This window comes from Eupeodes corollae, chromosome 2 (assembly GCF_945859685.1).
Source record: "Eupeodes corollae chromosome 2, idEupCoro1.1, whole genome shotgun sequence".
Classification (NCBI taxonomy): Eukaryota; Metazoa; Arthropoda; class Insecta; order Diptera; family Syrphidae; genus Eupeodes; species Eupeodes corollae.
The window spans coordinates 77201194-77212714 of NC_079148.1; the positions used below are offsets into that span (position 1 = coordinate 77201194).

The 11521-nt window shown below is 36.2% G+C and overlaps 3 protein-coding genes across 5 annotated transcripts; 2 read left to right on the forward strand and 1 right to left on the reverse strand.

Annotated features, from left to right (window-relative positions):
- Positions 1 to 560: 560 nt before the first annotated feature.
- On the reverse strand, positions 561 to 4705 carry LOC129947190 (chromatin assembly factor 1 subunit A). The gene is made up of 3 exons (XM_056057643.1): positions 2619 to 4705; positions 2383 to 2555; positions 561 to 2167 (listed from the first exon to the last, which is right to left on the reverse strand). Exons 1-3 carry the CDS (start codon positions 4609 to 4611, stop codon positions 839 to 841), a joined length of 3495 nt encoding a protein of 1164 aa, XP_055913618.1. The 5' UTR covers positions 4612 to 4705; the 3' UTR covers positions 561 to 838.
- A 1263-nt stretch (positions 4706 to 5968) lies between these two features.
- On the forward strand, positions 5969 to 8658 carry LOC129947540 (dual specificity mitogen-activated protein kinase kinase dSOR1). Of its 3 annotated transcripts, XM_056058136.1 has the most exons (5): positions 5969 to 6091; positions 6155 to 6422; positions 6555 to 7194; positions 7996 to 8322; positions 8389 to 8656. In XM_056058136.1, the coding sequence occupies exons 2-5, from the start codon at positions 6319 to 6321 to the stop codon at positions 8500 to 8502; spliced, it is 1185 nt and encodes a 394-aa protein (XP_055914111.1). In that variant the 5' UTR covers positions 5969 to 6091; positions 6155 to 6318; the 3' UTR covers positions 8503 to 8656. The 3 variants fall into 3 exon arrangements, with proteins under 3 accessions (XP_055914111.1, XP_055914112.1, XP_055914110.1); XM_056058137.1 differs by lacking the exon at positions 5969 to 6091 and having other exon boundaries at positions 6098 to 6422; positions 6564 to 7194; positions 8389 to 8658; XM_056058135.1 differs by lacking the exon at positions 5969 to 6091 and having other exon boundaries at positions 6098 to 6422.
- A 19-nt stretch (positions 8659 to 8677) lies between these two features.
- On the forward strand, positions 8678 to 9474 carry LOC129947541 (uncharacterized). Its single transcript, XM_056058138.1, has one exon. The coding sequence runs from the start codon at positions 8762 to 8764 to the stop codon at positions 9419 to 9421; it is 660 nt and encodes a 219-aa protein (XP_055914113.1). The 5' UTR covers positions 8678 to 8761; the 3' UTR covers positions 9422 to 9474.
- Positions 9475 to 11521: the final 2047 nt, after the last annotated feature.

Consider the following 11521-nt stretch of genomic DNA (forward strand, 5'->3'; position numbering starts at 1 on the left):
AAACAGCTACTTGGAGACGCGACCCGTGCACTGCTGCCTGTTTTGAATTCAACCAATTAACGAATTTGAAATGAATCATAATGTTTGTTGTCGAGTTAAAATCCGATGCTTTTTTTGGCGGACTCACAGGCGAAAGTGTTTATTATTATTCACTGTTCGATTGGATTCTTTCTTGATTGTAATTATATAAAAATGTGACACCCGTAATCTTAAGGATTCCTCACATTCCCCCCTTAAGAATAAATATGCACCATAATTAATTCCATTTTTTGTATTGAATAATGTTTATTAAATTAATAACCCCAAATTTCACAAATTCAATCAAAACATAACAAAATTTGTGTAAAGCTGTCAAACCAAAAGTGTCAAATCACTGGAATATAGGAAGAAAAAGTCAAACAAATAACTGGAATACAGGACGAACTATTTTCGCTTCACCGCGAATTAGTTAATAAGAAAATACGACGCGAGTCGAGTTGAAAACGATCCGCCAGGCTCTAGCATATTACACTTATCAATATCTCTTAAAGTCTAAAACAAGATAATGCATGAGAATCATGGCTTTCCAATATTTTTCTTTTGGGGAAGTACAATTGCAATTGAAAACAAGTGTTTACACATTTCTAGGTGGTCTCTTTCATGAAAAAGATATTTTTTTATTATGTAAGTATATTAAAATCAAATGTTGTATATATCATTTTAAGTAGTAAAAATACACCCTATTATATAGATTACATATAGATAATATAAATTAATAACTAACGGCGAGATATATCCGAATGCGATAAAGAACTAAATACAGTTTAACAATCAATAACATTATACATAATTATATCCTTTAATCGAGCAGAACAACTTCATCGACATCCATTGTTGTCACAGAACTAGGCACTTTAGATGATTTTTGACCTTCTTTTGACTTTGCTGCGGCGGAAGCTCCAGTTTTATTATTTTGCAGGAACTTACTTATCAAAGCGTTCTTTGATTGGGGTGAAAACTGTTGTCCAGGCGGAACTGACATCAATAGAGCAACTCTTTTTTTAACTATTGGCTCTTTATTGGTCACTGAAGGTGCAGGTGGGGCAGGTTTCTTAAAAGCTGGAATTACTGCTTTTTTTGCTTCTTTGACTTTTGGGGAAGGTGTATTTTTAGACACCTTAGGAGAACTTTTTGATATTGTTTTCGGAGAAGCAGATTCTGAATCTGTGTTTTTGTTGGGTTTTACTTCTTTCGTTATGACTTTAGTGAATTTGGTTATACCTGCAGGTTTAGGTTTTTTCTTTTCACTTTTAGCAGTTTTAGAATGTTCGGAAGTGTCTTGTTTTAAGCTTTCATCGTCAGTATCATTGACTGCATTCTGACCAGCCTTATCTTGATCGAATTTGGGTTGAAGTTTGTAGGTCCATTCGTTGCGTAAGCTCAAGTTCCCAAGGGAATATTTATCCAAAACATCCGCCGCAACAACCCAACACAGTTTCTTTTTATTTTTCTTCTTCTTGTTGACGGCATCTACTACAGACCACTCGGAGATTTCATCGATTTTTTCTTTTATCTGAGATTTGGTTGGCGCTAGGCACTCACCATTCTGTATTCTTTCACAAGTATTAGCCACGTGTTCCATATATTCTTTTATAAGGAACACTCTTGAATGTCGATTCCCATGAACCAGACGCGCCAAATCCTTCAAAAGATCATCTTTGATTTCGATTCGTTTTTGTTTCTCCGGTGGTGGGGTACTTGGTTCGGGTTCGGGAACTTCAGGCGCTTCCACTAGGGGTGGTTCACAGAATATCATTGCACGAGTAGAGAGGCTATCCCATATGATAGTTGGGCATAGTTTGGGGCGATTACCATTTTTGTCCTCCCAAATTGCACCAATTAGTCTTGGTTTTATTTTTTCGGTTTTCTTTTTCATTTCCTGGGCGAATTCTTGTTGAAGAGCTTTGAGTTTAGCCTTTTGGGCTTCGCGGGAAGTATCCGGACCAAGTTCATCTTCGTTTTGAATTTCCTCATCACTCAAATGGCCGTGTGGAACAAACCATTCATTGTCGACTTCGTAGTCATCGTCTTCTGATTCGTCCTTCTCATCTTCACTACCATTCAATGACTCTCCGGGCTCTTCTTCTTCCCATTCATCGTCAGAATCTACTTCGTAATCAAAAAATGCCTAAAAAATCAAAAGAAGTTCATAAAAAACTAATTCTGGTAATTCAATTTATTATAGTTATATGTTCGAGAATTAACAACGTTAGACAAACAAAAACGATCCGCGCCAGTTATAGCTTTAAAAAAATCATAGGTTCTAATGAACGCCATAACTGACACTTTTACTAGAGGAGTGGTTTAATGTGTTTCGAACCTGAAAACTATAGTCATCATTACCTTATCCGTAGCGAAAGGCCTCCTTGGTGTGATCACAGTACTCTTTTTCCTCCAAGTTCCATAAAAGGGCGGACGACGATTTTCACGAAAGAAATAATATTTAGCTTTATACGTTTGAATTGGCATAGTCCTTGGCTCATCAATTGTCTGGGCAGCGTTTTCAAGTTCAGTAGCTAGAATTTTGGTAAGAATTTATCGAATTTACTTGCATATTTAATTTAGAAACCTCCACTTACCAATAATTACAACATCGTCTTCGTACTCCTCGTTGTTCTTTAAGGCTGTTTTAAAACCTCTCAGAGGTGTGTGTGCCCCACTTTTCAGTTCGCCTACGTACAGCCTCGATTTATCTGTTAGGGTATTTTTTAGAAAAGAATCCAGCTTTTCTCTCGAGCGCTCTTTGAATTCCCGCCTAACTAACGGCGCCAATTTCATGTCACCCTTAACTTGAAATGGCCGGAATGCAAGCGAATCAACGCTCTCTGCGTCTTCCCGAGACTCTTGGTCTTCATCGGTTATTGGTTTTACTGGCTTTGGGACAAAGAACTTTGTAAATGCTTGTGCTGCCTTTTTCTTTTTATTTTCCTCTTCTTCTTTTTCGAGTTCCTTCCGACGACGGTCTTCGTCCTTTTTTCGGCGCTCTTCTTCTTTAGCTTCGTCTTTTTTGCGTTTCTCTTCGTTTTTGGCTTCTATCTCGGCCAGGCGTTTACGCTCCTTGTCTTCCTTTTCTTTGCGGCGTGCGTCTTCCTTTTCTTCTCTTTCACGCCGTTTTTGTTCTTCCTTTTCTTCGCGTTCTCTTTTTCGCTGTAACTCTCGCTCTTCACGCTCTTTTTGTTTTTGAATTTTTTCCTCCTGCACCTTACGTTCCCGCTCCTCTCGTTGCTCTTGCAATTTTCGTTCCTTCTCCTCCTTCAGCTGTTGCAACTTCAGTTCTTTTTCTTCACGAGCTTTTTTGCGTTGCTCCATTAGTTTTTGTTGTTTAGGGGTTAGTAATTTGTTTTGAGACTTATTGAGTGACGTATCAGCTGCAGTTAGGGTTTCGGACACAAACTCTGGTTCCGATGAGACACCTTCATCTTCTTTTTTATTATTATCAGTTTCAGAAATTCTGATAGATCTTCGAGATGGTCGCGTTTCTTTTTTTGGACTTGCGCTATTTTCCTTAACGGAAGAGCCGTTTGGAGGATCTTGGTTAGTAGCCTTTTGAGTTAGTGACTCATCTTTTTTATCGCTTCTTGTTTTCTGTAGAGCTTTTTGTTGTGAATTGTTCATTTGGTTGTCCCTAGATTTCTCTGAATTTTCTACTTTTTGTGGTGTTTTAGACTTATTAGATCTTTTAGACACCCTAATGGAATCACTTGGTTGGGGCGTGTCAGTTTCACATGATTCTCCCTCAGTGGATTCAGTTTTTTTAGTTGACTTTGAAGTTTTGGGTGTTTGGAGTACAGATTCAGATGGGCTTTTAGTTTCTTTTGATATAATTTCTTTTTGATGTGATGAATTACATTTACCCGTATTTGTGTCTGTCTTTTGATTTACATCGTCAACTTCACCCGAAGATAGATCTTCAACTTCCTGCTTTGAAACTTCTTCGCGTTTGAGCTTCTTAGGGGGATTTTGGTCCTGCTCTTCAGACACAAGCTCTACATCGCTCAAATCGCTACCTCCTTCCGTTTGGGTTGTTGGATGAGAGATTCTCTTACTTTTCCTCTTCTTTTTCCCACTTAATGGCAGTTTTATCTGTAGTTTTGGGGTTGTAGAGCTTCCATTGTTAGGAGTGCCTTTATTTTTCTTCTTCTGAGACGCCGTCCCGGAGGATATTGGTGTCTTTGGAGATTTTGATACACTCGGTGGAGTCTCTTCCTCAGATGATTCATCATCAAGGACAATAACATCAACAGATGAAGGATCTAATTTGTCAAGGGCTGTTAAATTCTCCTTACTATGACTCTTACCGATCTTTTTTTGATTCTCCAGTTCTTCAGTGAATGATAGTTTGCGTTTTTTTGTTGGAATTTCAATTGCAGAGGAGGCAGCATCTTCTTGAGATTTTATTGGGAGAGTTCCTGCGATTATTTTGAATGGTAGGCGAGCCTGTACGAGCTTCTTTCCTGTGCTTGATTCTTTTTCATTTCTTTGTCTCTCGGTACTCGGTGTTGTAACTTTGTTCGATTTTCGAGCACTCTTCATAATTGCCTTTTGGCCGCCTTCAGACTGAATTGTTTTCATATGAATAAAATTAACAAATAAATTATTTTTAACTTTATTTACGAAAAAACTATGAAAAACCCGCTTTGCTTAACGTCAATTCAAGTGAAAACGCGCCAACTGATTATGAAAATGGCACATGAAGTTGGTAGCAATTCAAACTAGTTTCAATATTTCAGTTATAGGTGGTAGTTGCAATTGCCTCAATTTATATTAAGGGTAACACTGCACTTCTTATTTTGTCCTTTTGACACAAGAAAACTTGAAGTCTTATATTTTTGATGAAAATGGAAATATGTATAAATTCAAGTTTTTAATTTTTAAAAACTACCTACTTGTTGAACAAAATTTTCTTTAAGGTAGTGGAAAGAGCCTATACAAATAATAAACTCTCCGACTGGAGAAAACAATAAAACTCTTAAGTCGCTAGCAAAATCTGCATTATTTTATTCACAGTTCAAGATGCGAAGGGGTCAAGTGTCAATTTAAACATTTCTAACTAAGCAAGAATGTGAAAAAATCCATCTTTATCCATGCAAAACGCATGGCCTGTATTTCGTAATCGAGCATTTAAGTTGCCTTCTGTAACTTTCTAGAAAGGTTCCAACAGCTATTTCTCTCACGTTTATTATTTCACATTTTAAATTGAATGTATAGCCACGTTTACCCTTAGGCACACCGAAATGATATATATGATGGCGTGGTGATCGTGATTTCAGCATGAAGAGAATCATCCTTGGTCTTTCATATTCTTATTGTGATAGGTCACTTAGATCATTGCTTACTTTTAGAGCATGAAGATAATTTTTACAATCTAGTTGTCTAGTTGTGGAACATCTATATTGGCACATGGTAAGTTACTTTAAACACCACCGAGAAGTCGGTGATTGTTCAATGTATTTCCCACAAAGAAAAGGAAAATAGGGATTTACAAAACATTAATTTACCAAAAGTTCTCAAAAAGTGCCAGCAAATAACGGGAGAATAATATCAAATACCAAAAAAAAGAAAGAGTATTCATGTTGTTTGCCTGCGATTTGCATGAGAATATCATAGATTTGATATACAAAACACCCATTCGAATAGCTGCCACCTGAAAAGTTCCCTCAGGCTTTGCCTCCACTTTCGATCGTGAATATAGCCTGACTGCAACGCCTGAATAGTTCTCTTTCCCGATTAGGTAACAATTTGACAGCTGTCAATGTTATTGTTTTATTTATTTCAGAATCTGTGTGTAGCAACAGTGTCTTTCCTTCTCTTGTTAAATTTATAAAATAGTAAAAGAAATAAATAAAAAAGTAGAAGTAATCGAGTGGTTTTAGTTTACCTATTAACTAGGTTCGGTCACCGCTTACAGTTCTCTTACTTACTTTCAAATAAACAAAGCTATTAATTGACAGCTACAAAATTATATTTTTGACAAGTATCCCAGTCTAGCCGAAAAAAGAAAAATTGAAGACAAGAGAATCGACTAATCGAGTCACTCAAAAAACTTTTACGGGTAGGGCAGCTCCCTAAATATTATCTATTTTATTACTAATTATTGTTAATAAATTATTAATAGGCCATACAACAAGATTGAAATTCTTCAATTGAAATAAATGCAACAAATAATTTACCTCGATTGACTTGAATTTTCTGTGATTCCTCCACAAATTAGTGCCCGTTTTATACTCATTGTCGTCGCAATCTAGGATATATACCTACCTATCCTACCCAGACAGAAGGATGTCGAAAAACAAGTTAAACCTTACTTTGCCACCAGGATCTGTGGACTCGACAGCCCAGCAGGTGGTACCAACACCTCCTTTTAAGACTCCATCCGGCACCGAGTAAATATTTCAGCTTTTAAATAATTAACTTTTTTATTTGGTTTTCTATTTTATTTTGCCTTTGGCTTTTTGTCTGTTTCTTTTGTTTTTGGTTTTGTTTCCTTCGTGAATTCACTTAAACTAATATTAAAGAAAACATAGTTTGCTGGGGAAACCAAAGACTAGCATTGAAGCTCTTACCGAGACTCTTGAGGAACTGGAAATGGACGATACCGCACGGAAGCGCATCAAAGTATTCCTAAGCCAAAAGGAAAAAATCGGTGAACTGAGTGACGAAGACTTGGAGAAGCTGGGTGAACTAGGATCCGGCAACGGTGGTGTTGTAATGAAAGTCCGACACATTCCAACTCAACTAATAATGGCCCGCAAATTGATACACCTCGAAGTGAAACCGGCTATTAAAAAACAAATCATCAGAGAGTTAAAAGTTCTGCACGAATGCAACTTCCCGCACATTGTTGGTTTTTACGGTGCTTTCTACAGTGATGGTGAAATAAGTATTTGTATGGAGTACATGGATGGTGGGTCTCTTGATCTCATATTAAAACGAGCGGGTCGAATACCAGAGTCAATTTTGGGCAAGATTACTTTAGCTGTGCTAAAGGGATTAAGCTACTTGCGTGATAAGCACGCTATTATGCACAGAGACGTTAAACCCAGTAATATATTGGTTAATAGCAGTGGCGAAATAAAGATCTGTGATTTTGGAGTTTCTGGTCAATTGATTGATTCAATGGCGAACTCTTTTGTGGGAACGCGTAGTTACATGTCGGTAAGTATCTACTAGAAATTACTGGCGATAATACTTTCAGCGCTTTAGTGGTTTTTTATTCTCTCCTCAAATTTAATAGTTAGTATTTTCTTTTTCAATGTTGATATTTTCTCTTGGAATATCCATCCAATAGCCAATTCCTTGAGTAAAGTTAAGAATAAGGAACTTATTATAACTATTATATTTTAGTTTTCCAATAGGAATGTGAATGGATTTGTGTACTAATAAAGTGGTACCATCTTGCAATTGCAATAAAAAGAAGTGGCTTTAATTTAATTTTGAAATTTACCAAAATGTAACATTGCACAAATATATTGATATAAGAGCGTTTTGCGTCTTGTTATGTAAGTTTGGGGTTTTTATGTTTCCCAAAATATTTTCTTTGACAACATGTATATCTACCAAGTTTATTTTCCTCATTTTGGTATTTTGAATGAAAGTCACCACTGCCTTTTACAATAACACTACATTCAGGACTGACTCCTCTTTTGTTTCCCTAGTTTTGCACTACAATCAAATTTTTAAAAATATAATAGGGTTTTTCTTTTTCACGGGTACTGCCTCTTGCGAGGAATTGACAAATTCTCCAAGAGTAATTCTTGTCAAGAAAAGTGCTTTCTCAAATTTGCCATTCGGATTCGGCTTAAAACTGTAGGCCCCTTCCATCCCTGACAAGAGTACTCGCAACAGGAATGGTTGAGAGTTGTCAGTCACAAGGCCCTAGTTCTCAAAGGGACTGTTGCGACACCCAATTTTTTTTATTAATAGGTTTTTTCATATTTAATTTATTTTCATTTATAGCCGGAACGACTGCAAGGTACGCATTATTCCGTACAGTCAGACATCTGGTCACTGGGATTGTCGTTAGTTGAAATGGCCATTGGTATGTATCCCATTCCCCCGCCAGATGCGAATACTCTCAAAGCAATATTTGATGAAAACACGGACGAAGGTAGCCAGGCAACAGTTGAACCAAAAAATATGGCAATTTTCGAACTATTAGATTACATAGTTAATGAACCTCCTCCCAAATTAGAGCATAACATCTTCACCGAGGATTTCAAAAACTTTGTGGACATATGCCTTAAGAAAAATCCAGATGAGAGAGCTGATCTTAAAACACTTTTGGTATTTGTTTTGTGTTTGTTTTAAATCATATTATAATTCTAATAACGTGTAATCTTTTTTTCAAAGAATCATGCATGGATTCGAAAAGCTGAAGTAGAAGAGGTCGATATTGCTGGTTGGGTTTGCAAGACCATGGATTTACCGCCATCAACACCAAAGAGAAACACATCACCCAATTGATTCTCTTTCCATCATGTAGCTTTAAACTAGAAACTATCTTTCATTCTTCTTTGTTGTAAATCTAATTTGCTCTTTTGATTAATTAATTCAGTCAGCGTATTATGTTATTTTTATAGATATTCAGCAAAAAACACTCATTAAATAAATTAAGAGAAAAAAGAAACAAAAGTACACTTTAAAAATCCGAGTATTTTCATTTAAAATTCAAACTAGTTTGCGAAACGTCTTGAAACATCGATAATTACATATAAAAAGGGACATGGAGGAAGTGTGGTTTTTCTTCAAGTTAATTGAAATTGTGTTGGGCTTCACCTGCATGGTTTTTCACATCCAAGGTTTTCTCGATGATCGCCAACCTTTACCTCATCAGATGTATTTTTGTGGAACTTTTTTTGGATTCACTTTAATTGCAATATTTGGAAATATCGGGATTAGCTTGGGCTCGAGGCCATCGATGCTAATTGAAGCAATTGTAAGTGGAGTTGCTACGGTGTTTTTTATAATGTCGTCGATATTTTCAATGTACCATGCGGAAAGAGATTTTCACTTGATGTATTTGTCTGATTATGAGGAGTCCGTTCATCCATTCTTTGCAATCAGTAAAAAACAAAGCATAGCTGCTTTAACCAGTGGATTGTTTTATATGTTGCATACAATTTTTGCAATTGATGCACTTTTAATAACGGAGGAAATTAAATTAGATGATGAATCTTTACAAGCAGCGTTAATAGCAAAGGCTGATTTGGAATGCTATCAGCCCATAAAAATATACATTTGTGGTAAGGAATTCAACGATATGCTACAGAAAAAGGAGTGGTTTGTTTCCATAACCGGTCAGGATGCTAGGAATGAACGAGCACGAAAAATTCAAAAGACTATGAAAGAACTGAAGTATGTGTGGCCAGATAATATTATTTGATTTCTTGTCAATTGAGAAAATTGTATTAAATTAAATTAAATTACACTTTAAACATAAAAATTATCAATGTTTATATAACAACGAATCTCCAATACTAACATGTTTCGGTGGTTAGAAAACTAGAAGCTGAAATACCTATGTCTACGGAACCAATTTGGTCGATCGACAAATAGTTAATAATTAAGGCTACAATGCGAACTAAATTTTCTTTTAGTTTTGTTACAATCTTTAAAAACTACATTGTATTTTTTTGGTTGGTTTTGTGTTGTTAATAACGTTTTATCTATCACGTTAAAAAATAGGCATAGAATTAGAGGCGAATTGGAAACGAGCGTTGCCATTGCCTAATATCAAAAAATAAACCACTCAAAAAGGGTATTTCACTAGGATGGGGCCAATGTCTTGGAGCATTTATTTATGACGTTTTCTTTACAGTCAGTTCTAAGTAAAATCATGTTTTTTTTTTAATAATCACATAAAATTTGGGCCCAGGCATCACAAATATCTTCGAATTTTCTTCTTCAAATTTTCTAGCAACTTCATGAACTTAACAATATAGTCATGTTTATGTCCAGTGAAGATGATGGTCACGGCAAAAGTTACACGTCTTCTGATTGAGTCTAACATCCTTGGAAGGGTGGATGGTAGCATTGTCTTGTTGGAAAATCCAAGTCAGAGGTCCAAAATGAATTCCATTTGTGGAAATGACCGTTCTATCAAAGATTTATAGTTGTTCCCGTGGATTAAAATCAATCGTGTCCTAGTTGGTTATAGTTCCTCACAGTTATATTCACGGCTGTGATGTTTTGTCAAATAAGCTCATCCTTTCTTTGATCATTGAAATTAAAGCAACCATTTGGCCCTGTCATCTGTAAAGAAAACGCGTTTCCATTCACTTCTCTAAGCAATTAGGCATTAGTATTACGTATAGTTTTAATTTAGTGTGTGTATATGGGGCCAGTAAGTTACGATTAAAATCATCCGATGCCCTTGCGAATTTTTTGAAAGGTTTCTTTTTAAATTTTCATCTCTAAATAGTATCAATTTTTTGCATTATCTTTTGAACCGTTGTTCCACTTTTGGACCTGAATTTTTGTTGCTGCAACTGGTGAAGTGGAATTTGAGGCTAGCTGTAGAATTAACCACTCTTCTTTTTATGTAGTTTCTTCTGCCGTGAGGCCCTTTTAATTTTTCCCATATTGTTGTGGATCAATAACGTAATTTCTTACAGTCTTACTTCTGTTAAGTCTCCTTAATATTTTACGTCATAAATTCTTGAAATCATCTATTTTTGCTCTTTCTGTAGTAAGGTCTTTTCTGAACCTATATGTGTTTCAGATTAATTCAAAACAGTTGTTTTCAACACTCTCTTAGGTATTTTGTACAGAAGTATTTCATTCTAGTGTTTGCCACTATGCAGAGGAAATGGATTATCGTTTCACTTTCTCTTTGGTCACTACAACTACGGCAGAGATACCCAACTTCTCTGCATGAACTCCTATAGGCCAATGTCCGGTACAAACCAATAAATCAACAATCATGGCTATGTCTTGCCTTGGCCTGCATAGAAGATCGTTTGTACGGGTTTTATTAAAGGTAGGCCATATCTTCCTAGATATAATGCAGTTGGGTAAATTGCTCCACCTTCGGTTTTATTCAGTTTGGTAGATAAAAAAGATTTTACCCTTCATAGCACCAAGAGGAGTGTTAACCATTTCCGCAAGGGCAGATCCTTGCCTGGCTAGCTCGTCAGCACGTTCATTTCCCAAGATACTACTATGACCCGGGACCCAGATCAGGTGACACCGAGGTTAATATTCAGGCTCGCAAGCTCATCGTGACATTGCTGGACCAATTTAGATGAGGATGTGGCCGAGTTAATGGCTTTGATGTGCTCGGAAAGTGTAAAAGCGATTCGAACATGTTTGCCTCATAAAAGTAGTTGAATTCACAGGTAATAAAAGTTTCAAAGTTCAAAACTTCCACCAGGCATAAAAAGCAAAAATGGCAGAGTATTACTGCACTTTTCAGGAGTTTTTTCTTTAAATTGTATTTTTTTTTAACTTTCTACAATTCAAACATCCCATTTTACTTGGGTGT